Source organism: Platichthys flesus, chromosome 5 (genome assembly GCF_949316205.1).
Source record: "Platichthys flesus chromosome 5, fPlaFle2.1, whole genome shotgun sequence".
Taxonomy (NCBI): domain Eukaryota; kingdom Metazoa; phylum Chordata; class Actinopteri; order Pleuronectiformes; family Pleuronectidae; genus Platichthys; species Platichthys flesus.
This window is the reverse complement of record NC_084949.1, coordinates 6,904,605-6,926,190: the sequence shown is the minus strand read 5'-3', so window position 1 is coordinate 6,926,190 and position 21,586 is coordinate 6,904,605. Positions and strand designations below refer to the sequence as shown.

The following is a 21,586-nucleotide window of genomic DNA, read 5'->3' as shown; positions in this document are numbered from 1 at the left end:
GGGGTTCTGAAAAAGAGAAAAGAAAAGCGAGCAACAGTACCTCCTCGACCAATGGGATAAGCATATTCTATATAATCGTACTCGTGTGTGAATATGCTGTCAGCTCATTGATCCCAGAGCAGGACATTGTCTGGGAACAAGTTTACCATAAATTTTCATAAAGAGCGCTCTGTTATTCATTTTAAATCTCACAGTAATACGGGACAAAGTGCGTCTCAATACGTTTCCAGCTCAATACGGGACGGGTGCTATTGTTTATAAATACGGGACCTTTCCGTTTTTCAAGGGACGGTTGGCCACCCTTACAACTGTCTTTACATGTCAGTGGCAGTTTCTGCTGCCACCGGAAGTGCCTCTACGAGCTGCCACTGTCACGACTTGAGCTTCTGTCTCGCAAACCTTCTCAACTTGTTTCACGTCTGTGAACTATCTAGTCTTTGAGTAAACATTGTATTAGAAAGGTACAGACCTGCTGAGTGGCTCATATCCAGCTCCAAAATGTAGGGTTAATAAAGCTTTAAGGTTTAAACTTCATTAAATCATCTCTTCCGTTTGTCCAGGAGTTACTGGTGCCGGGCTCAGGTTTACGGTCTCCTAGCAACAACACTCTTTCCCTGCATGCACCGCAACCAAACAAGAGCACGTGGCTGGTTTAACGTTGGTTTCACCGGTTTCACCCCGAGTTTAATAAAAACTTATATTTTGAATTTTTTGTTCAACAACAACAAAGTACATCAAAGGATAACAATAAACAGCACATTCACATTTCAGGTATTTATTGCGCAATTATACAAAATATCACATTATATTGGTGCATTTACAACAATTCATTATTGTGGAAAAGTTGTATTTTTAGTAATTTAACTAAAAAGTGAACCTTCCATATATTCGTTTCATTTGACGTAAATTAAATAAATACATCTTAAATAAATAAGTATTTTATGTTTTAATTTCTATGATTACGGCTCACAGCTCATGAAAGGCAAAACTCCTGTATCGAGTAAAGAAATTATTTTTATTTTTTTTTTATTCCTGGGGGTTTTTTGGTATCACAAAAACCCCCCAGGTATTTTGTGACTAAAAATTACTGAATCAATGCAGGGGGTCGATCATTAAACTTGTAAACAGGAGGAAGCATGAAGTGCTCTAAAAGCTTCTGGTAGACAGGCGTTGACTTTGGACTTATTAAAACACGGTGTACCAACAGCAGCAGGTGACATGGCACCCCAAATCCTCACAGACTGCAGAACTATACACTGGACCTAAAGCAGCTGGGATTCTGTGCCTCCCCACTTCTCCTTCAGTCCCTTGAACCTTAATTTCGAAATGAAATGCAAACATTTTATTCATCTGAAAAGAGGACTTTGGACGACTTCCTGTGCCTGGTGGCTCTAGATGCTCTGACTCCAGCCTCAGACAACTCCTTGAGGAGCTCTCCCACTCGTCTTTGATTAACAAACTACTCAAGGCTGCAGTCATCCCTGTTGGTTGTGCACCCTTTCCTGCCATACATATCCCTTCCAGTCACCTCCATGAATATGCATCAATACAGGACTCTGCCAACAGCCTGCCCTTTTAGTCAGCTGTGGATCACCCTCTTTGTGGAGGCTGTCGATAATCAGCAGTTTCCCTCATGACTATGGTTATGTGTACTGATCCAGACCAAGAGATACAATATTTACTGTAAACTGTATAAATAGGTAATCAAAAATATTGAAACTTTTCCACGATATTCAATTTTTATTAGATGCACCTGTATACTACTTATCCGACATATACATTTAAATAATGCTTGATAAAAAAACATTGGAAACACATTGCTTAATAAAATTAAGACATTTTGTAGTCATATAACCACCAGGGCAATAATAACAGCATGTCTGTTTTATGCCTTTGGCCAGTACATTAATATCATATCACTAAACAGTGACAAGTAAACATTACAAAGTCTCTGGATCCACCGCGGCCAATTTCCTTCGTTGCAATGCCAGCATACTCAGCTGTAAAAAAATAAATGCAAGTGATGAATATCTTCATTGTTTAATCAGATAACAAGAGAACAGGAAAAATACAGATCCCTCCGTGTAAGAGTCGCACCATGCCACCACTTCTCTCAGTAGTTACCCATACCTGCTGTGCTGCAGTAGTTGCCCTTTGTTCCGCGTGTGTCAGTCGTCTCTGGAGACGACTCGACTTCTCTTGATACTCTGCGAGCTGCCTCTCGTACTGCACAAACATGCGCATATCAATTAGTTTCATGAAGTCAAGCGCACAAAAGTTACAGAGTTGAAGTTTTTGTTTCTGACGTCCTCAAGCAACGAGAGAACACATGGTGCAATTATCGGCATCTATCTTGGTGGACATGCTTTCTTGGCGGCTATTTACAGATGTGGAAAACATGCAGGAAACTGTGAATCTTCATATTATTAATTGGCATCAGTCTTGTGCTTGTGCATCATAATACATTCTCTGAACCTGTGAATTAACCTCTCAGACGTCTGCGTGAGGTCCAATTATTCTTGTCACATTTACTTAACCACCTTTCCAACTTATGTCGTATTTCTCAAATAGGTAAAGTAGATCGTATGGACAGCGTGAAATTAAACTTTTCAAAACTCTCCCCGACACGCTGCCAGATGCCCGCCACTTAATGCTAATCTTGCAGGTTTCTGTTAAAATGCCTCCTGCTTCTTGCCTTTTGTAGCTGCTGGTCTGAGGAGTGCAATTACAAAGGAGGCCTGACATTTACAGAGTCTTAGATCAGCTGAAAAGGCCTGAACAGCAAAGGGCAGCTCTTGCCATCAGGTAGAAGACAGTGTCCTACACTGAAGGACAAACATCTCACACTTCCCCCTATAAGATCACAATTTTCTTTCATGGTGACCATCTCATCTTGGTACATTCTGTCACACATACCTCAGTAATGGTGTTGTGATCGGTTTCCAGCTGCATCTCAAGATCGTGTGAACGCTGCTTCTGCCGATTCAGCTCTCCTCTGAAACAAACGTATAAAGAATAATACGAAAAAATAGATAAGAGCAGAGCGGCCTTTCATAGACAAAAACAAAACATTTATAAAGCTTTATTTTCAAGTGTCTCAGAAGGTTCAATATTTCCAATGAATCTCAGCACTGTACAGCTGTTGCTGAGGGCAAAACAACTTCAAGTGCTAAGTCAATTTTTGTTTTTTACTTAGCTATTGTTTTATCTTTGATCCATTGTTTCTAGATAACACTCACAATAAAAAAGTCTCCAGGCACTAAGGTATCAGGAGCACTATTTTCTTATTCAATAAAGACAGTTTAAGCTCAACTTTAAACAGCACTCCCTTTTAAGTTAATTAATATTTCACGTATTTTAAAATGGTCTCATCTTGGGGAGTAGTACGTCTGTTGTCTGAACAGTCTGTCATTTAACCACAGGGGTCCATTAGACTGGTTATGCTAGGGCTGTTTATGAAACCAGTAAATATTTGCTCAGCCTGCTTATTCTCCCTAAGCACCAAACTGCTTCACATTCATCTACACAAGGAAAATACCCAGTAAATCCACACTAACTGAGTATGCACAAAAAAAAACATTCAGGTTCCCCATCTATTTGAAGTTTATCCTATATTCTATCCATCTTTCCTTTCTTTTGTCATGTTACATATCTATTCATGGGCTCTTACTTGAGGCCTGTGATTTTAGTCTCGAAGGCCTGGACTAGGTTCTTGGCCTCTTCCTTCCAGCGCTGAGTGCTCTTCTGCTGTGCCGTGAGGAGGCGTGTCAGATCAATGGTGGAGCTGCGGCTGCTCTCCTCCAGCTCCCTCACCCGAGCGTCCAGCCCCTGTTCCTTCAGGCTGTACTCGTGCTCCACCTGTGACACCTGGAGCAGGGCAGCGGAGTGAGGAGGTATGAAGACATGAGTTCACTCTTCTGATCCAACATTCATTTAAATAGATGCAGACTCCTCACAATCCAAACTTGTGTGAACCAATAAAAATGAATTCTACATTATCTGTTGACTTTAAGCAAGCATGTCTTGTGTGTCAACCATGTCTTTCCTTAATCATATATTTTTAACCTGTGTTAACTTCCCCATGCCCCCTATGCAAGTATTTATTACTTTATTTAGCAGGATTACCCAAAGAGTACTGGGTAGATTATCATGAAACTTAGTGGAGAAATGTGGTATGGGTCAAGGAAGAACACCTTAAGTATTGATGCGGATCAGGGTTAGGGGCACATCCAGGAATTTTTCCAATGTTGAAAAAATCAGGCATATGATCAATGAGTCAATGATCAATATAAAGATGGACAACGTGTCTCCACTTCCTCCGACTATCCAAAAATGAAGCCCAAATCTCCCAGATACAAATGCAGGTATTAAAATTGGAGCCATTAGGTGCATTACACTTTATGCAGCTCTGCTCAGCGCTGACCTAACTTGATGCATGCTGCTCCTAACACAATGCATGCTGGAAAGAAGTTGACTGATCCGACTGCATCCAGGGCTACAAAATGTCATCAGGTCACATGACCTTTAAAGATATATATGATTTATATATATATATATATATAACCCTCTGGCTGTTCTTGTAGAAAGCACCTATTCCTTCAACCGTTTCTATTACTATCCATTATTAAGTCACCTGTTGTTTGGCCTTCTTTTGGAGCAGCAGGGTGGCTTTGCGGAGCTCATCCATCTCCCTCCGGAGCTTCAAGTTCTCCTGTTGCAGTTGGAGCCGCTCCTCACTGACATTAACGCTGTCGTCCCGGGCTGTAGCCAGAGAGCCCTGCAGCCGCCTCACCTCCTCTTGGCACCGGGACAGCTCCTCGCTGTAGCTGCAGATGGACAGAAACGAGAGAGAAAGAGGAGAAAGACGGAGACAACCACCGTTACTATTGGCAGCAGATAGAGTCACAGGAGCAACACCGGTTGTCATTCCGAGTGCCAGTGGATGTGCGGGATGTAAGTGATCAAAGGTGGAGACCTCAACGTCCTGCCATAAATACAAAGTATTAACTACTGCACTTACTCCATCTCCATCGTTTTTAATTTGTTCTTGGTGCTTTGTAGAGTCAAGCTCATGTCTTCCTTCATCCTCTCTGCATTCAGACACCTGTGATGAAGAGCCTCAATCTTCCTGTATTCTGGCTCGCCCCTGCCCTCCTTATACACCTAAAACAAAGAACATGAAAACAATCAATAGCATTCCCCGAACCAATTCACGATCCACCTAATCAAACACCAAACTCTGGGTCAAGATTCAGCAGATGCTTTTCTATGGTTTTATGGTTTCTATTGAAATAACCTTCTCCAGTTCCTCCTCTGCAGCTTTTCTCTCTCGCAGGGATCTTTCAATCTGAGACTCTTTATCTGCACACTCCTACAGAGAGGCGAAGAGAGAGAACAAGGAGAATTGGGGAGAGGGGAGGGTTGGAGATAGAATGAAAAAAGATGAGTAGTCAGGTAGAGACTGAAAAAAAAGGATTTTGTGTGATTATGAAAGGAATTTGTCCTTAGAGGACGGGGTCTTACCAGCTGCAGTGCAGACAGCTCCTCGGCCATACGGTGGATTTGAGCGTTGCACTGCTTGCGCACATTTTCTACCTGTTAAAGATAAAGTCACACAGCTGAAATATGGGCAATGACCGCAGGGGTCTGAGACGTGTAATTGCTTTGCATTCTTCTTTCAGTTCGATAGACGGTAACTTCTATCGAACAAAGAAGCAGGCACTTGACTTGGAGACTGAACTCTGCAGCTTAGGTTCAAAAGTTCCATTGAAGCATAAAGAGAGTGAGGTAAGTGATCAATTTCCAGACTTCTGCTTTGACTGGGCAGCACATACAAATTATATAAATCACCAGAAAATTACTATTCTACACCTTTGAGGCTTTGAGCATTTTCTACTGTGGACGTGGTTCTATATGAAAGAGCTACTTCAATGTGCCAGGCGAACAGATGTCGTAATACTAAAGATTCCGAGAAATAGAAAAAGCAGAAAGTCTTAACGGTTCAGTGTGTAAGACTTAGGTGAAAGGGATCTATCTTCAGAAATTCGTTATAACATAACCTTGTGATGTTTTCACTACTGGGTTTCATCTAAATTGGAAGAATTTTTCTTTTCTTTAACCTGGAATGAGCCCTTTATATTCAAATACTTTATATGTACATCTGGAGCGGGTCCTCTCTACGGAGGCCGCCATGTTATTAACAGTAGCCCAAACTGAACAAACAAAACATCTTTTGAGTTTATATGACATCTGAAGGCTACCACAGGTTCTCTTTCATGTTTGGAAGTGGAGGGGGAGGTGAGGGGTATTGCAACCTGCAACTTCACAACTAGATATCAATAAATTGCACACATTGAACCTTGAACCTTGATCTGCAATTTTCAAAAGCAAGACAAGTCTCTCTATATAACTATGAAATGCGTAACATAAGAGGTAATGAATCGAATGGTGACACTCATGGCTACTTTAGGCTGTTGTAAGTATCACTGCATCCAGCAATGAAATTAAACATCTTCAGGAAATCAGATTAAATATGATTTTCTTATCTGAATTAGGTCATTACCCTTAAGCAGACATATTTCCTTCAATATACTCTGGTGTTTGTGATTATTAACAGCTTTTTTTGAGCAGTCTGAAACTTTCCCTGCTTAAATCAACATCTGCTTGCTTACAGTTTTTCTTCTTCATTACCTCTGTGGGAGCATTTCTTCAAGTCTAGGCACATTACCACAACCAACGATGTGGAATCGGGAAGAACAATTGTGTAATCTTGTTTGGGTTTACAAGATCCAAATTAAAAATGGGTCCAGTTTAGATAAACATAGTAACACCATGCTACTGTCAGGTATTTATTTGAGACTTCAACCCTCGTGCATAAACGTCTTAGTGGTTCTCGAATCCTCAGGTAAGAGGTCTGACTGGAGCAGTTTGGGGATTATCTCTTCATCACGTGCTTATTCTCAACATTGATTGGCTTTAAATGAAAATGAGGGAGAGAGGAGATTAAGGTCAGAACACTTTGGCTGCATTGTTCAACTTTAACCACCAACTCTGACAAAATTACCTGCTACCCTGGAAGGTAAAAAAAAAAAAAAAATCAAAGCTGACGTCTGGTTTATAATTTACTGAAAGTAAACCAATGGTTAATCTCAAAATGTTCATCTTGTGTTGAAGGCTAGACAGACCCTAAGATGACAGCCAGCACCGAAGTCATTCAAGGCTTCATTAACAGGATTAAACAGTTGAAGGGCTTGATGAAAAAGACCCATTAATAGAGCATTAATCACCATGTCTCTAACCAAGGTTAGGCAGGAGGAAAAAGCAATTTGCTTTTGGTTTATTGGGTAAAAAAAAGACTGGAGCTGTGGATATGGTTCAGCTAGAGGTTTTGGTTTCATGTGTGTGACGAGTATTCTGGCCATGTTCTTTTTTTTTTATTGTAATAATACGAGGTAAAGAAGCAAAATTACGAGGATCCAAATCTTGAACCAACCTCATTGTGAAACTGGGTAATCCCTTCGAATATCACATTTCTACCTCCACAAAAGAGGCATTTCCTTCAAGAGTGATTATTTTATGAAATAGACTCAGTGTCTTACACAATCATTTCAAAGTCCTGATACTACAAAAATGTGGGTCTGACGAGCCAAAATATGAGGTATTGGGTTATTTGTGAGACCTACAGTATATTAAATGGCAACTTAACAAGATGCTCCACATTCCTCATTTTAACGTAGGCGACAAGCTGTACATTTGATTTGTACAAATGTATTTCTTCTTCTTTGGCACAAATAGCTTGATATCATCCGAAGCTTTTAAGAGACAGAACAGTTAAGGTTATTTTTCTGAGCTGTATTTTTTGGTTTTCTGTCCTCTCTTCTTTCAATGTTATGTTTGTAACATTTGCTCATGTTCTTCTCTTGAGAGCCATGCAAACCTCCTCACCTCTTTCCTGGTGCGGACCGCAGCGTCCTGGATCAACTGTTTGATGGCCTCCTTCGTCTTCTCTAGCTCCTCCACCCTCTGTTTCTCTCTTAACAAGGCCTAAGGGGAGAGGGCAAAGACAGACAGAGACTCTATTGCTGAAAGAATTTGGACACTTGTCAAAGGATGGTAGAGCTTAATAGACTGAGGGCGAGGCCTGGCGAGTAAAGTAGACTAAAAGAGAGGGAGAAGAGATAGCGTGATTAAAGAAGAGCAAAAGAGCGAGCGACAGCAGTTACCTGGTCCTTCTGCAGCGCAGCCTCCTCCGCCACCTGAACACTCTCTCGAACTTTGGCCAGGGCCTCATACTTCTCCTCTTCTATGGTGCTGCAACGTCCCTGTAGTTCTCCCAACTTCCTCTCCCACACAGTTTGCTCTCTGCGAAAGGACTCTGCCTCCTGAGATGATGCCTTTAGCCTAGCAGAACAGAAAAGGGGTGAAAAACAGAATCTTGTATCTCTGCTGTAAAATACAATGACTTTTGAGATTCAAACACAAAGCTACTCTATAATCTCTGTACTGCTGTTATTATGTATTTATAGTCACTTAAGTTATCATATCTTGTAATCAACTTCTAAAGCTCATTGTGATTCATCAAATTACACTATAATTTGCACAGTTTTCTCCCCCCTTCAGTCTGGAAGCTGCATCTGAGAGTTCTATGATACATAAATGTGAGAATTAATTGAAATACTTGACAGTTAAAAATAATCACCTGGCCTCTAGCTGGCTCAAGGCTGCCTGGAGCTGATGGAGCCGTCTGTCGGCCGCTTCCTCCCGGCCCTGAGCCTCTGCCACATCCTCCTCCTAGACACACACAATCACACATGCGGCTGTCAAAGCAGAGCTGCAGGAAACCAGGATTTTCGTTGCAGAGTAACAAAATTAATTTGTTGTTCTGTTTAGAATAAATTTCCAATATAATGAAGAAAAGATGGCTATGAAAGCCTTAAGTGATGCCAATCAGCCAAATCCAAAATTGGTACACAGGAGACTTGATAAGTCTGCCAAGGCGCAAATTGTAAGATTCTTACAAAAGAACCTTACAATTCACTAGATCTGTATTTATATTTGGATCTAAACCTGAACTCAATTATATCAGTCTCCATAATGCGTAGAATAATTAACATGAAGAACCATTCATTATTCTTTGAGAAATTAAGGAAAATGTTGAAAAGCGCAAAGTTAAAGAAAGCAAAAAAGACAGGGATGAAAACATAGCCTCCATGGCGGAGGAAGCAACCAAAAACCAGAATTCCCGTTCCAATGCCATTAGGTGGACATTAACAACTAATTTTCTTCTGCACTTTTTTCTTCCCTGACCCGTCTCTGCATCTGGCTCTGGACATTCTGCAGCAATTTGGTCATCTCATCCACTTTGGCTGTGGCCATCTTCAGTTCTGCTTTGGCTTGTCTACAGCAGGGGGAGAGAGAAAAAACAACAAAAGTTGAAACATATAACAATAAAGAAAACTGTCTGCCATTTCCAATTTACAGTTGCCTTATTCGGCGAGCTCCGTCACCTGAGCTGACTGTGTTGCTCCTCCATCTCCGTGCTCTGCTCTGTCACCGTCTTCAGCAACTGCTGGTTAGTCTGAGTGTGGCAACAAAGACAAGACTGCCATTTATGCGGCATGACTTCAAACTTTACTTCAAAACCAACTTTCCCCAAAATTTCTCTCAGAGCTTTGTATGTACTTCTAGAACAAACCCCATGGAGCCTTTGTCTGTCATTCACAGTTACACAGTCACATGTTCCAACATGCAGGGACTGAAAAAGGCTGCATGTGAGATAAGTGAACAGAGGGGGAGTAACAGGGTTGTCCTCTCATTAAAAATGCATTAGGGGGATATAGTATTACTCTGCCTGCACATGTTGTATTAGGTCCAAAATAACCACCAGCTGTGTGTGTGTGTGTGTGTGTGTGTGTGTGAGGGAGAGAGGCAGATACTAGTGCTTGGAAAAGAAAAATCTAAGGTAGTTAGAGGATTACCAAACAAGATGACAGTCCATTATGACACCAAGACAGTTCTGGCTGACTACCAGAGTGATTTAGAAACCAATTCACTTAGTTGCAAGAGTAATTATAAGGGGAGGGCTCACTTTGGAGAAATCCACACCATTTCGATCCCATGGCTAATTAGGAGGCAATAATTTAACACACTTTTAATTAACCGTCACTTACCGATTCCAGCTTCTGATTGTTGACTTGGAGTTGGTGTGAGTGCTGCTGGAACTGAACAAGCTGATCCTGTGGCGAATGGAAAGGGGACATCACTTAAATGTAACTACATGTAATTACCTCATGCTTATATCAAGCATTACATGAAATTACAGCATTTTATTAAAAAAAAACGCCATCTAGTTGTGAAGCTATGATGTTCTAATAATTAAAATAGTTCTGCATTTTAATGTACGACAACTGAACCTTGAGCTGCCGTCTGTGGGCATCGTGGACCTGGCCTTCCGAGTTGGATTTCTGGTAGACCTGCTGGAGGTGGTCCAGCTCCTGGGCTGCAGTCTGCCACAGCTCCATGGCCTGCACCCGCTCCTGACGCACATGAACATGAACACACATTTACACTCACACTTGAGAGGCATTCAAGCAAGCTAAGGAGATTGTTGCTTTCGTCCTTAGAGTGAGATGAGAAGCACACAACCAAAGCATTTGTAAGTTCAGCAAAGACAGACAGACAGACAAAGCATAGAAAACAGCTGGACTCATTCAAAGAGAACCAATGTCTTCTTACCAGTTCCAAATTGGTCTTATTTTCAGATGGATACTTCTTGGCAAGTGAGCAAGTGTACACAAAATCCAGAAATCACTCATTTATGTAGCTCAAGTTTGAGTTAGAGTGGCTGTTTCCACCTGCCCACAACTGAATGCAGAATACAGCTTCCAGTCGCATAAGTTCAATGTGACATATAACAAAGACATTTAAACTGAAATGATTCCGCCAGAGAATTTTGACAACTGCTTCCATATTTATTCAATTAGTTTTTGCTGAATCATTCTCTCCTGATCTGCTGATCAATTATTCCACAAAATGCTGCAACTAGGGATGTTGATCATAAACAGTTAAACCATTAACCACCAATTTTGACAAAGTGATAAAACTGTTGTTCATTAAAAACAATCCTACGGTATTTGTACCATCTGAGCAGGTATCCTCTGCTGCAGGTCTCACAGTCAACAGACAATATGTCAGAATAACCCCATGTGCTGTTGACATATAACCTGTTTACTTCCATCCACATTGGAGGGAATGCGTGCCCATCGCAACCGTGGGAACAGGCATGCCTTTTGTGCATGGCAATAAATGTTGTTCCATCTTCAAATGAAGTATTTTCTGATGAAACTGTCTCTGTCCTTCCTTTGTTTGCTTTCTTTCTCTGTCTCTCTCTTACAATAACTACAAACACAAAGACAGTCGTTGTTGCCGTGTACATGTGAGGACAAAGTTAGGTACAAATCCAGTGTATCATAAAAAATTTGAGCAGCTTGCAACCCCTTGAAAAAATAGACGAGCTGTGTGAAGATAGCAGAGTGAGAAAAAAAGAGCTTGAAAGTCTCCAATGGCCGTGACGGAGCCAGAATGCAATGCTGCAGCCAGATGGTGTGTACATGGGCTGCGAGACAGCAAACAACCGCCTTCCCCTACATTCTTTTGTGACGAGTAATATGCAGATTATATAAACACATAATTGCAATCGTGGACTTAATTCATAAAGATTTAGATGTCACATATGGAAATATGCAGACCTGCTCCGACAGCTGGACCTGTTCTTGGAGGTTCCTGATGAATGCCTCCTCCTCCAGTGTGCTGCCCTCCGTTCCTGGAGCCACAGGCAGGGCATGCAGCTGCTTCTCTACAGACTCCCTTAGCTCGGCATGCAGCCTGGAAAAGACAGGTGTTGATACAGAGGAATCTGATTTAAGGCGTCATTCATCGAAAAACTTTAAAAATGTCTGAATAGTTTGTGATTACCAATCAAATATCACAATCTTGATCTTGGATGTAAGGTAAATGTTTTAACAACTAGCTGTAACCTTATTTTATGAGTGCAAAATAATCCAACTAAGAAAACAACATAATATCTGATACTGTCTAATAAGTTTATGTTGATTGCTGTAATACATCCTCACTAATGTCTCCTGTTATGTCACCACTCTTCCTATGTTGACATCAGTAGACAGCAGGTACCTTTCGTTCTCTTTGACAACCCTCTCCAACTTCACCTTGACATCCGTCATCAGCGCCTGTTTATTTTTAAAAACAAGAGGGAAATTGTCTGTTATTAATCCGTTCAGACATGCTGGTAGATATTAGAGCACCCGCAATCAAATCCGAGCTCTGGTTTTTACATTTAAAAGTAACAATTGACAGATAAAGATGAGGGGGTTTAGTATTCATGAGAAAAAAAAGAAATTTCAAGATCAACACAAATTCATCACACAGGTTTATTTTTTTGTCTGGGGCAGTTAAATGCAAAAACTTTATGAATACCACTTGAAATCTAATTTATAACCAAAGTTTTGATAGAAATCCATAACAGAATTGAAAATATACTTGTTCCATGCAAAGCAGTGTGTCCATTTGACTGTATTGCCTTGATCGCCATTGTCCCAAGTTTAAAAGACTTGACACACAGTGCAGTTTCCTTCAAAAGTTCTTATCATTCTCTACCCATTTATCATAAAACTAGCAATTCTCCATGTTTATTAATGAGCTAGCAGGCTGACTAGAAGGGCCTGTTTTTAACCCATCAACTTTTGTAAGTTGAAGCATCCTTTCATATCATTGTCATAACTGAAGTAGTGAAAATTATTTGTGTGTTTTACCTGATATCTCTGTAACTGTTCATTCATCTCATCCATGTGCCGATCATACTCTGCGATCAGAGGAGCCATCAGGCTGTAACACAGATTAATGGTAATCACTTGAGGGAGAAAAATCCTCCAGAGTGAGTTTCCCTGTATCTCAGACTCTGTCACAGTCATATGTGCATTGCCATACAAGAAAGACTTTGTCATGCCTGACCTTCTGTCTGAGATCCGGTGAGAAGGGGACCCCGTTCTTCTTTCCTCCTCAACCTGATGGACATAAGATATGCAGGGGTCCCAAGGTTAGTGTCATGGTGTTTTCTATCCACTTAATTTAGTTTCCTTCATGAAAAAAACTAAATATCTACGGAAAAGGTTACAGAGAACCGAAATGTCATTGATAAATATACATTTGTGTATATTTATATATATACTGTATGTCTAATTGAAAAGCATACTGATAGTAATATGAATACAACACACCAAAAAATGCCACAGAATCATTTTGGTTAAGTAAAATATTTGACAATTAATACAAGTTTGTGATGATTCCTCTATACCTGAGATGATGTGGATTGAAAGTGGTGCCCGTACTGATGCTGACTGAGAGCAGAATTTAACCCTTGGTCTGAAAACAAAGAAACAGTTACAACTTTTCAGCACTTTTAAATTATATCATTCACTAATTACGTTAAGTGAAAGCACAGTAAGGCAATCAGAAACATCTTGGAAACATCTAAGATATAAACAACCAAAATATAAGTTAGAAAGGTATCTTATTAAGATTGTTTAAAGTGTGACAGGTTAATTATAGGTCATCCATGAGTGACATGAGCACTTTGTGAGGAAAGACAATGAGATGCATGTGAGCAACTAGGCACATGAAGGCAACCATAAACACAAAGTGAAAATATGAAGGGTTACTACTTAATAGGCCTTCGTGGAGCATTGATCTTAACAAAAGCTAAAGTTTGAGCACCTGAACAACCAGTTCTATGATTAGGCAGGGGTGTCTGATGAAAGATCTGTATATGTAATGAATAGCTTGATAACAACACATAACTAGTGCAGTATCAGTATATGTCATGTGTGTGTGTGTGTAACTAGAATCCATGCAGTGATTATCTGTCAGGCATTAAGAGAGGTGTCCTACGGTATCATACATATCAAGGTCTCTTATTTTCTCCATCTGAAAGCTTTAGGGTCGTTTTAGCTTTGCCACTTACACAGCAATGTACTGGCGCTACCCTCCCTGCTTAGTTCTTACCCTGATCCACTTCTGCATCCATGGTGAGTGCTGGTGAGTGATGGCGGGCTCTGAACAGAAGCAGACAGTTGTCGTTGACAGGTTAAAAACGATCAGCACCATAAACCTTTTATTTAAAGCAGGGACAAATACGACCTCCCCACTAGATGAGTCAGTGGCTGTTTTCAGTTCAGTGCAGGAGTTTTAACAGTTTGTCGGTAACACATGACTTGACCTAACGGCGAGATAAAGCTGCTCAATGTATGAGCTGGTGTTGTTAGGTGTTGCTGCTAGCATTAGCAGCTGCAGCTAATCAATCTCGGCTAAAGCTTGGCTTACTAAACCCTGTCACGTGTTTTTTAAATGTCTGACTTGCACGACAAAACGATAACATGAGGGTAAAGTGATACTTACGAGTTATATGAGTGTGTAATGTATAGATAGAGGGAAACACGGAGACATAAGAGGGTTTGTTGTTCTCCTCGGTTGCGCCGTCCGTTTTGAAGGCTACAAACAACAACCAATGGCAAGGAGGGTGTGCTTCGCTAAAATAGTTCCGTATGTGCAGCAGTGGCAGAATAAAGGTTCCGCTCTGACCGGGATAGCTCCAGTCGGATACATTGAACATGTCTGTGTAGAAAGGTGAGTCAGCGGCTTCCTTTTAATTCCAGTGCGAGTCACGTTATCACATGTGACGTGTTGGGAAGAGAAAGTACATATGTATATATATGTATACAGTCTATGGTTTAAACACGGGTAGAATCGATTGGAACAAAGCTGTTGGGATCAGACGCGCCGGGCAGCTCTCGGTTATGATTTCCTAATAAAATGATATGTTCGCGAGGAGAAAAGATTTTTTTTCCCAGCAACAACTTATGCTTGGTTTGTCCTGCTCTTATCTGACAACACAACCAGCTCGCCAGCTCGATTCACTTTGGGTGTTCAAAGTTTCAGGAAGTCAGTGTGTTACTGTCTTTATCTGTTATTGAGTAATAGATGTTTATCTGATAGAACCATGATTGGAGGTCGTAAAAGAGCCTAACGGTGATTATATTAACACATGATAGGTTCAGCTGGGGCACAGTTGACCGTATTTGATCCAGTGGGTCTTTGCAGGCTTTAACAACATGGGGTTAGCTCAGGGACTTCAGTGTGTGACTCTTATCCACTTGCTGCTGTGCTGTACAGCTCTGTGAGTTTGTACCATCTGCATCACTGTGTCACTGTTCACAGCAAACATTACTCATTATGAATGATTTTGTGTTTTTTCTTTCAGTCCTCTCCCACTGATGGAGTTTTCTATCCAGAGCACCTGGGACAGCGATCCCGTGAACCATGAGCCCATCAGGATTCTGTTCTCTCCCGGACAAGGTGGGCTGAAGATTGAGGTGTTCGGTCCCTTCTTCAATGACCCTGCAGCTCCTGCAGGACCCACCAGTCAGGCTTTCCCTGGACTCTGGGATTATGAAGGTGGGTAAGAACTAAGGTAGGAGTCCAGGCACGTGAGATGCTGTGTGTATGATACCGCAGTGTACAGTTTTCTAGAGATGCAAATACTGTGGATGTGGGTAAGAGCGTTTAAAGGTGGACTGATACTGGCACGATGAATGTCTATGAATAAAGTGATTGGACAAGTATGATGTTTAAGAAGAGCAACGTTATTGAATTTTGATCTCAAATCAAAGTGTGCCTAATGGGGTAAACAATCGGTACAAGGTGCAACATCCTCTGCCATTAACGTCGACTAGTGTGAGGAAAAACGACCCAAAAAATGATAATCTTATCAAGCAAAACTAATGCAGAAACCTCAGAAAGAGTCACAAGTGAGCAATAGTTCTCCGAGGATGGACAGCAGTGCAATAGATGTCGCGTATAACAGAAATCATCAACAAAATAACAATAGTTTAAATATTCATGAGTACAGACAGTGTCCAACATAAAAGTAAAGTTTATGTAAAACGGTTATGTAAAAAGAAAAAGTCTGACAGAGATGAAGGTTGGTGTTGCATGGAAAGCAGAGCAGAAATGACATTTGTCACAAATGGAATAACTGAATGTTAAATTTGCAGGGCTACTTAAAGGTATAGTGAAACATTTTCAGAGATATGCTTATTTGCAAGGGCTGACAAATGGTAAAATAGATACTGAATTTTATGGACTTACAGAAATGTCATATTTACACCTCCTGTAATAGATATTGTAATAGATTGTATGTAACAGGCACAAGTGTTATGTCTATGGTCTCCACCTGCCAACAGCTGTGTATATTGTATCACTGTAATTCGAGCCATGACCTACTGATTTATTCTGTATGATGCACTTATCTTAAGTCGCTTTGGATAAAAGCATCATCTCAATGAAATGTAATGTAATGTTATATAATGATGCAATCTCTCCAAGCTGAGATAAAATTCTGAATTTAGACCAATGACGTTGGAGAGACTAGGGACTATCTGTGTTTATGAGGTCATAATGGTAATTGCATTATCATTGCTATGGTGACACAGCAATTAAACCTTGTAATGAGGTTGAGTAACAACAATTCTATCTAATTGACCTGAAGTAAGTTTGATTTCTTGTTAATGAGCCCCACATATTTGGCCTCATTACTGTTAGTTATTATATTGGAAACCAATCCCATTATAATCTCGGTAGATAATGAGCAGCCTGGGCGTGTTTATCCTCATATCTCACTTGAACCTTTATGTATCTCTTGCATGATGTTAAACTGTACCTTTAAATAACTGATTCGAATGACTTAGGATTTAATAATAAGAATGGGTGCTGATGAGGTTAATAACACTTTTTAAACTTAATTATATGATTAATCGTCTTATCTTTATTGTTTTCCTCTTCATCTCCTCAGTTGTTGAGTCGTTCTTCCTTGATAGCACTACAGAAAATTACCTGGAAGTGGAGTTTTGTCCGTAAGTACATACTGTAGCTAAGCTGCTGCAATGACTTATGTTTTTGGGGCACTATCAGGAATTTTCCTCATCATTTTCGACAATTATTTTAAAGTATGACATTGGTTGTTGTTTCTCACAGTACACTAAGCCACTATAGGGACGAAAAGGGAAATGCTGGGAAGTAGTGAGCCACAGTCGTTCAAGGACTTCTCACCTCTCTGAGAGAGCGCTACATCCAAAAGTCCTTCACATTTCTGTGAGTGTCATAGAAACAAGACTGACAGTGAATAGATCTGAACCGCGTTCGACCTTTCCTTATCATCTGACATATCGTCTGAGGTAATCATCTGACAATATAACAGCACTTGGCTGCTTACCAAAATCTTTGTTCTGTTAGACATCTGCAGACAGCTCACTTTCCCAGGGTCCACCGGTCAGCTGAGTAACTGTAGTGAGTTTATCCTTCTCTCGCCCTCCTTCCCTTTCACAATTTAGTCTTTTTTTAGTTCATAATCTGCAAGAGATGTATTATTAGTCTAGGGAGACGTTATTTCCTCTTGTGGCAGCAGAACATGTTACTGGAGCCTGAGAAAGCTGCTGCCGGTTAAAGCAACACTATGTGATTATTAATGAGCAGCAGCGCCCTCTCCAGTCACACTTGATCTCTCACTTCTTGAACCAGAAGAGCTGCCTCTGTAACAAATACATACAAATATGTTCAGAATTCTGAAAATTTAAAAATGTCCTCACTAAATAAGAAACTCAGTTCTCAGTTTTTTGTCTAATTAATAGTTCGGTGTTACTCAATGGCCTTGCAATATTTAGGCTACAACAACTATTAATAGAGCACTGTTGTAATTGACCATAGTTTCACTGGCACTTGCTCCATTCCAAAAGAATATGTGTTGAAATGAATGACATATAATTGTTAAGTCTTGAACTACCTGTTTCATAGACATATCTTGTACTGGGCCAGTATGATGTCTTTAGTCACACTACAGCAATAAAACATGTTCTTTATGGTTTTACTTTAGACATGGACAACACCTGATTTTACTGCTGTCAGGGGTCGGCCAGGCCTTCCAGGTAGGCAGACGTCGAGGAGTTACTAAGAGACTTTCTTTGTGTTAGTTGATAGATATTTCTTATTTATCTCCTTGTTTCTTTCTACAGCAACAACTACCGATGGTGTTTAATGCCACAATCGCAGGGGACAGGTGGATGGGGGAGGCTCTTCTCCCCTGGTCGTACCTTCCTCCCGAGGTTAACAAGATGAACTCCTACGCCATCCACGGCTCAGGAGAGAAGCGCACGTATGAGGCTCTCTACTCTATTCCCAAGGAGGAGATAGTGGAAGGCCAACAACCAAACTTGTGAGTAGGCAGAATCCCAAGTGTTTGTTCAAAGTCATGTAGGTCATCGACACAGATATTATTCAGAAACAAAAACATTGTTTTGTTAACTTAATTTCTTCTCCCTCAATTACCTTCTACTTGACCCAGAATTTTACTCTAGTTAATTCATTCAAAAGTAAAGTATTTCTGGTCTGTGAGCTGCAGCCAATTTGTTTTTTTTATAACTATGAATATGTATGAGTTCTCTTTTGTAGCTTTCACTTTATCTCCTCACAATTTCTTTATTCTCAGCCCAGCTGGATTGTTGCTTAGTTCAGACAATGTAAATGCTCTTACCTCTTTACAACTAGATTAGCGGGTATGCGCAAATTAGTCTTAGCTTGTAAGTAACCCTTCTAAAAAATGACCATTGATTTATTTCCCATTGCCAGTAGAGGATTTTACCGTAATGTTTTTCCGCTTATGTCATGTTTTACGTCCCACAATCGCTTTAAACTGGGACGCTCTCACGTCGCAGTCTTGACGAATAACTCATGAAGCATTCATTTTGGAGTGATTTAACCTTGATTTATTGCATGCTGGCAAGCATGTAAATGACACTAATCATCTTCCTAAATATCTTAAAATGTTATCCTTTCACCAAGTTAAGTGATAATTTGTCTGGTAGTTTTTGCGTAATCCTGCAGACTAACAGCCAGACAAACAAAGCAGACGAAAGCATAACCTCCTTGGCAGAGGTAATAACTTGCACTTGTGAGTAAGTAGCCAACACCTGAGCAGATGAATACCCTCAGAAAATAGCCATAGAGTTTTCGTTTGTGGGTTTTATGCATCCAACATGCATCGCATAATCAATTCCGTCTCTGTCTTTTAGCCACCGCCTGGAGTATTTCCAAAATTTCCGCCTGCAAAGCATCATGGGACAAGATTGGGTTCAGCCAGAGTCTGATCTGTGGATAGGAAAACCCTGAGCTTTTCAAAAAGCTCCCTTTTTTCCACTCTTTCTCTCCTTACTCTCTCTTGCACACACACACACACACACACACACACACACACACACACACACACACACACACACACACACACACACACACACACACAGAGACACACAGAGACACACACATGCACACACCAGGGCGGCAGGGTAATAGCACAAACACCCATTGCAGGGGAACAAAGGGCAATCAATCTTTATTAGTTAATGATGTCAAACGATTTGACAAGAAATATGTTATCAGCTTGTCGGAGCGTATTAGCCTTCACACACATCCATGCGAGCGCACAGACTCAGGCACACGTCTCACGATATTGGACGTCACCTTATGTTGCCTCAGCAGAGTGTGACCTACAGCGGTTAGCCATTGGATGGTTTTCAAGGGATGCTCGCTTTGACCTTCAGCGCCTGTGTAGCTAGCGTTTCACTCCAGTGATACAGACACAGCAGGTTTTTGTGTTTCTTGGCCTTGTTAGTGGATACACACTGAACCATACACACACCTTTGAAAATCTGTTCATCTGAGACACATGCCAGGGCTTTTGAATCATGGCTGCACTGTAATTAGGTCATTTTGCAATCATTCCACTTCCTTTATTGATTTTATTTTGCTATTACATAGGTTTTCAAAATGACTCTCTTGATGGATAAGTGCTTTGACCTTTTTGTCTTTGGGGCTGCTTGAGAAATGTCATTAGATTTCAGTGCAATGTTTATCTATTAAAGCATTATTTCATTAATGTGGGAAATATTCTTCATGGCCTTCTTGCTGAGAGTTTGATAACATGGTTGAAGTAGTGGAAGACGCACTCAAAAAACCTAAAACAATATGTAAATGTCTTACATTGAAACCCTTGATTACTGTAAATAAAATGACAAAATTACTAAAAATTGCTCCTGTGATTGGTTTATTATTATATATGATACAGTGTTGTGGGGTTATAGAATTGATAAACCAATTACCAGTGGTTCAGTGGTCGTCATGGTCAGAAGGAATGAAAAGGTGGAACAGAAGGAGAGAATAACAAAGAGAGATATCTGCCACAGACACAGCTAAATCCTACTTCAGCAACTTGTTTGCCAGTGAAGGGACCTGCTCCAACAAACACCATACTTATAATATGATACATTACAATTAAATGCAACTTAATTAATCCTTAGGTAATTTAGTTTAGGGCAACAAAAAGAAAATTCAGACATGTGCTGACAAACAAACACAAAAACAACACAATAAAAGAGCTGTTCAGTTGCGTTGAGTAAGAGATAGAGGCAGAACAAAGGGAAATATACTAAAATTCTGGTATTAAAACAAATGTTTTTAAAATGAAAACACAACATTTCTTGAAAGAATAAACACAAACATTCTAAGGTAAAATAAACGTCTTTAATTATACGAAATTTATTTCAAAATATTATAAATTATAATAGATGTACTCTATAAAATCATATTATTTTGGATTAATTCATGTGCCAAGCTCGAGATGGAGCACACCATTTGCTTTAGCTTATGTTCAATTTCAGTGAATGTGGGTGAAGTTGAAACAATGCTTGATGCTTGATTATAATAAAATAATAGTTTGAACACTTTAGCTCACTCTGTATCTCACTCACCCTTTGAAAAGTGTGTTGTTTGCCCTCTACAGTCACACGTGCCCGTGGCATCTTGAAAACTTAGCTAAACTACTTGTTGGTCAGTTCCCAAATGAACATAGTGGCACAATTTATTGGTTTCCATTACATCAACAAAATTAGCCGTCTGGTGGTTTGGTGAACGGAGGCCTGGGATGGAGTCAAATTCCCGGCTTGATTTATTGTTGAAGTCAGCGTCTAGTCTCATTACTGCAGATCTCATACTCAGAGAAAAATACAGAAAAATAAACACTTTAAACAAAAAAATGATGACAATGTTTCCAAGTTTGAGATAATAAATCACAGCATAGTTCCATCCTTTACTTCTACCTCTTAAAATGTAGGAAGAACAGATAGTCCTTTTTGAATGTGAAAGTACTTTTCAACATGCATCTTTGCAAACGATGCGTGCTATATCATAGATGGACTCAGGCTTGTGATATGCCTCACTCTCCACAACCCTCCCTCTTACACACCTTCACAATTTGGAGGTGTATTTCAGCTGTAGGCGTGGGGTTAAAATATTTACCATTTTCTATCTGTCATTTCTGGAGAACTGATGAGGCGGGGGCCTGCAGACGCCAAACTCTATGTTCTGCTGCTGCAATAAACATTTCGGACTTTCTCAGTGGAGTCAAGGACTG

General features: G+C 40.3%; 2 protein-coding genes across 3 annotated transcripts; one reads left to right on the top strand and one right to left on the bottom strand.

Annotated features, from left to right (window-relative positions):
* Nucleotides 1–759: 759 nt before the first annotated feature.
* sclt1 (sodium channel and clathrin linker 1) lies at nt 760–14,592 on the bottom strand. Its single transcript, XM_062387976.1, has 22 exons — nt 14,470–14,592; nt 14,077–14,126; nt 13,370–13,437; nt 13,027–13,079; nt 12,828–12,900; nt 12,190–12,245; nt 11,748–11,883; nt 10,413–10,535; nt 10,170–10,235; nt 9,507–9,577; nt 9,307–9,397; nt 8,699–8,790; nt 8,223–8,400; nt 7,945–8,043; nt 5,524–5,595; nt 5,297–5,371; nt 5,021–5,163; nt 4,634–4,826; nt 3,671–3,867; nt 2,917–2,995; nt 2,131–2,226; nt 760–2,000 (listed from the first exon to the last, which is right to left on the bottom strand). Exons 2-22 carry the CDS (start codon nt 14,096–14,098, stop codon nt 1,941–1,943), a joined length of 2,043 nt encoding a protein of 680 aa, XP_062243960.1. The 5' UTR covers nt 14,099–14,126; nt 14,470–14,592; the 3' UTR covers nt 760–1,940.
* Nucleotides 14,576–20,206, top strand: c5h4orf33 (chromosome 5 C4orf33 homolog). Of its 2 annotated transcripts, none has more exons than XM_062387977.1 (6): nt 14,576–14,697; nt 15,332–15,525; nt 16,922–16,982; nt 17,999–18,050; nt 18,138–18,337; nt 19,194–20,206. In XM_062387977.1, exons 1-6 carry the CDS (start codon nt 14,579–14,581, stop codon nt 19,288–19,290), a joined length of 723 nt encoding a protein of 240 aa, XP_062243961.1. In that variant the 5' UTR covers nt 14,576–14,578; the 3' UTR covers nt 19,291–20,206. The 2 variants fall into 2 exon arrangements, with proteins under 2 accessions (XP_062243961.1, XP_062243962.1); XM_062387978.1 differs by lacking the exon at nt 14,576–14,697 and adding an exon at nt 15,003–15,247.
* The last annotated feature ends 1,380 nt before the right edge of the window (nt 20,207–21,586 follow it).

Coding starts and splice junctions, on each gene's coding strand:
- sclt1 (XM_062387976.1), bottom strand. CDS start 14,098: ATGGATGCAGAAGTGGATCAGG. Junction 5,596..7,944: donor CGGTCCGCACCAGGAAAGAG/GTGAGGAGGTTT, acceptor TATCTTTAACAG/GTAGAAAATGTGCGCAAGCA. Junction 3,868..4,633: donor AAAAGAAGGCCAAACAACAG/GTGACTTAATAA, acceptor GCCCTGCTCCAG/GTGTCACAGGTGGAGCACGA.
- c5h4orf33 (XM_062387977.1), top strand. CDS start 14,579: ATGGCAAGGAGGGTGTGCTTCGCTAAAATAGTTCCGTATGTGCAGCAG. Junction 14,698..15,331: donor GAACATGTCTGTGTAGAAAG/GTGAGTCAGCGG, acceptor TTTTTCTTTCAG/TCCTCTCCCACTGATGGAGT. Junction 15,526..16,921: donor TGGACTCTGGGATTATGAAG/GTGGGTAAGAAC, acceptor TCATCTCCTCAG/TTGTTGAGTCGTTCTTCCTT.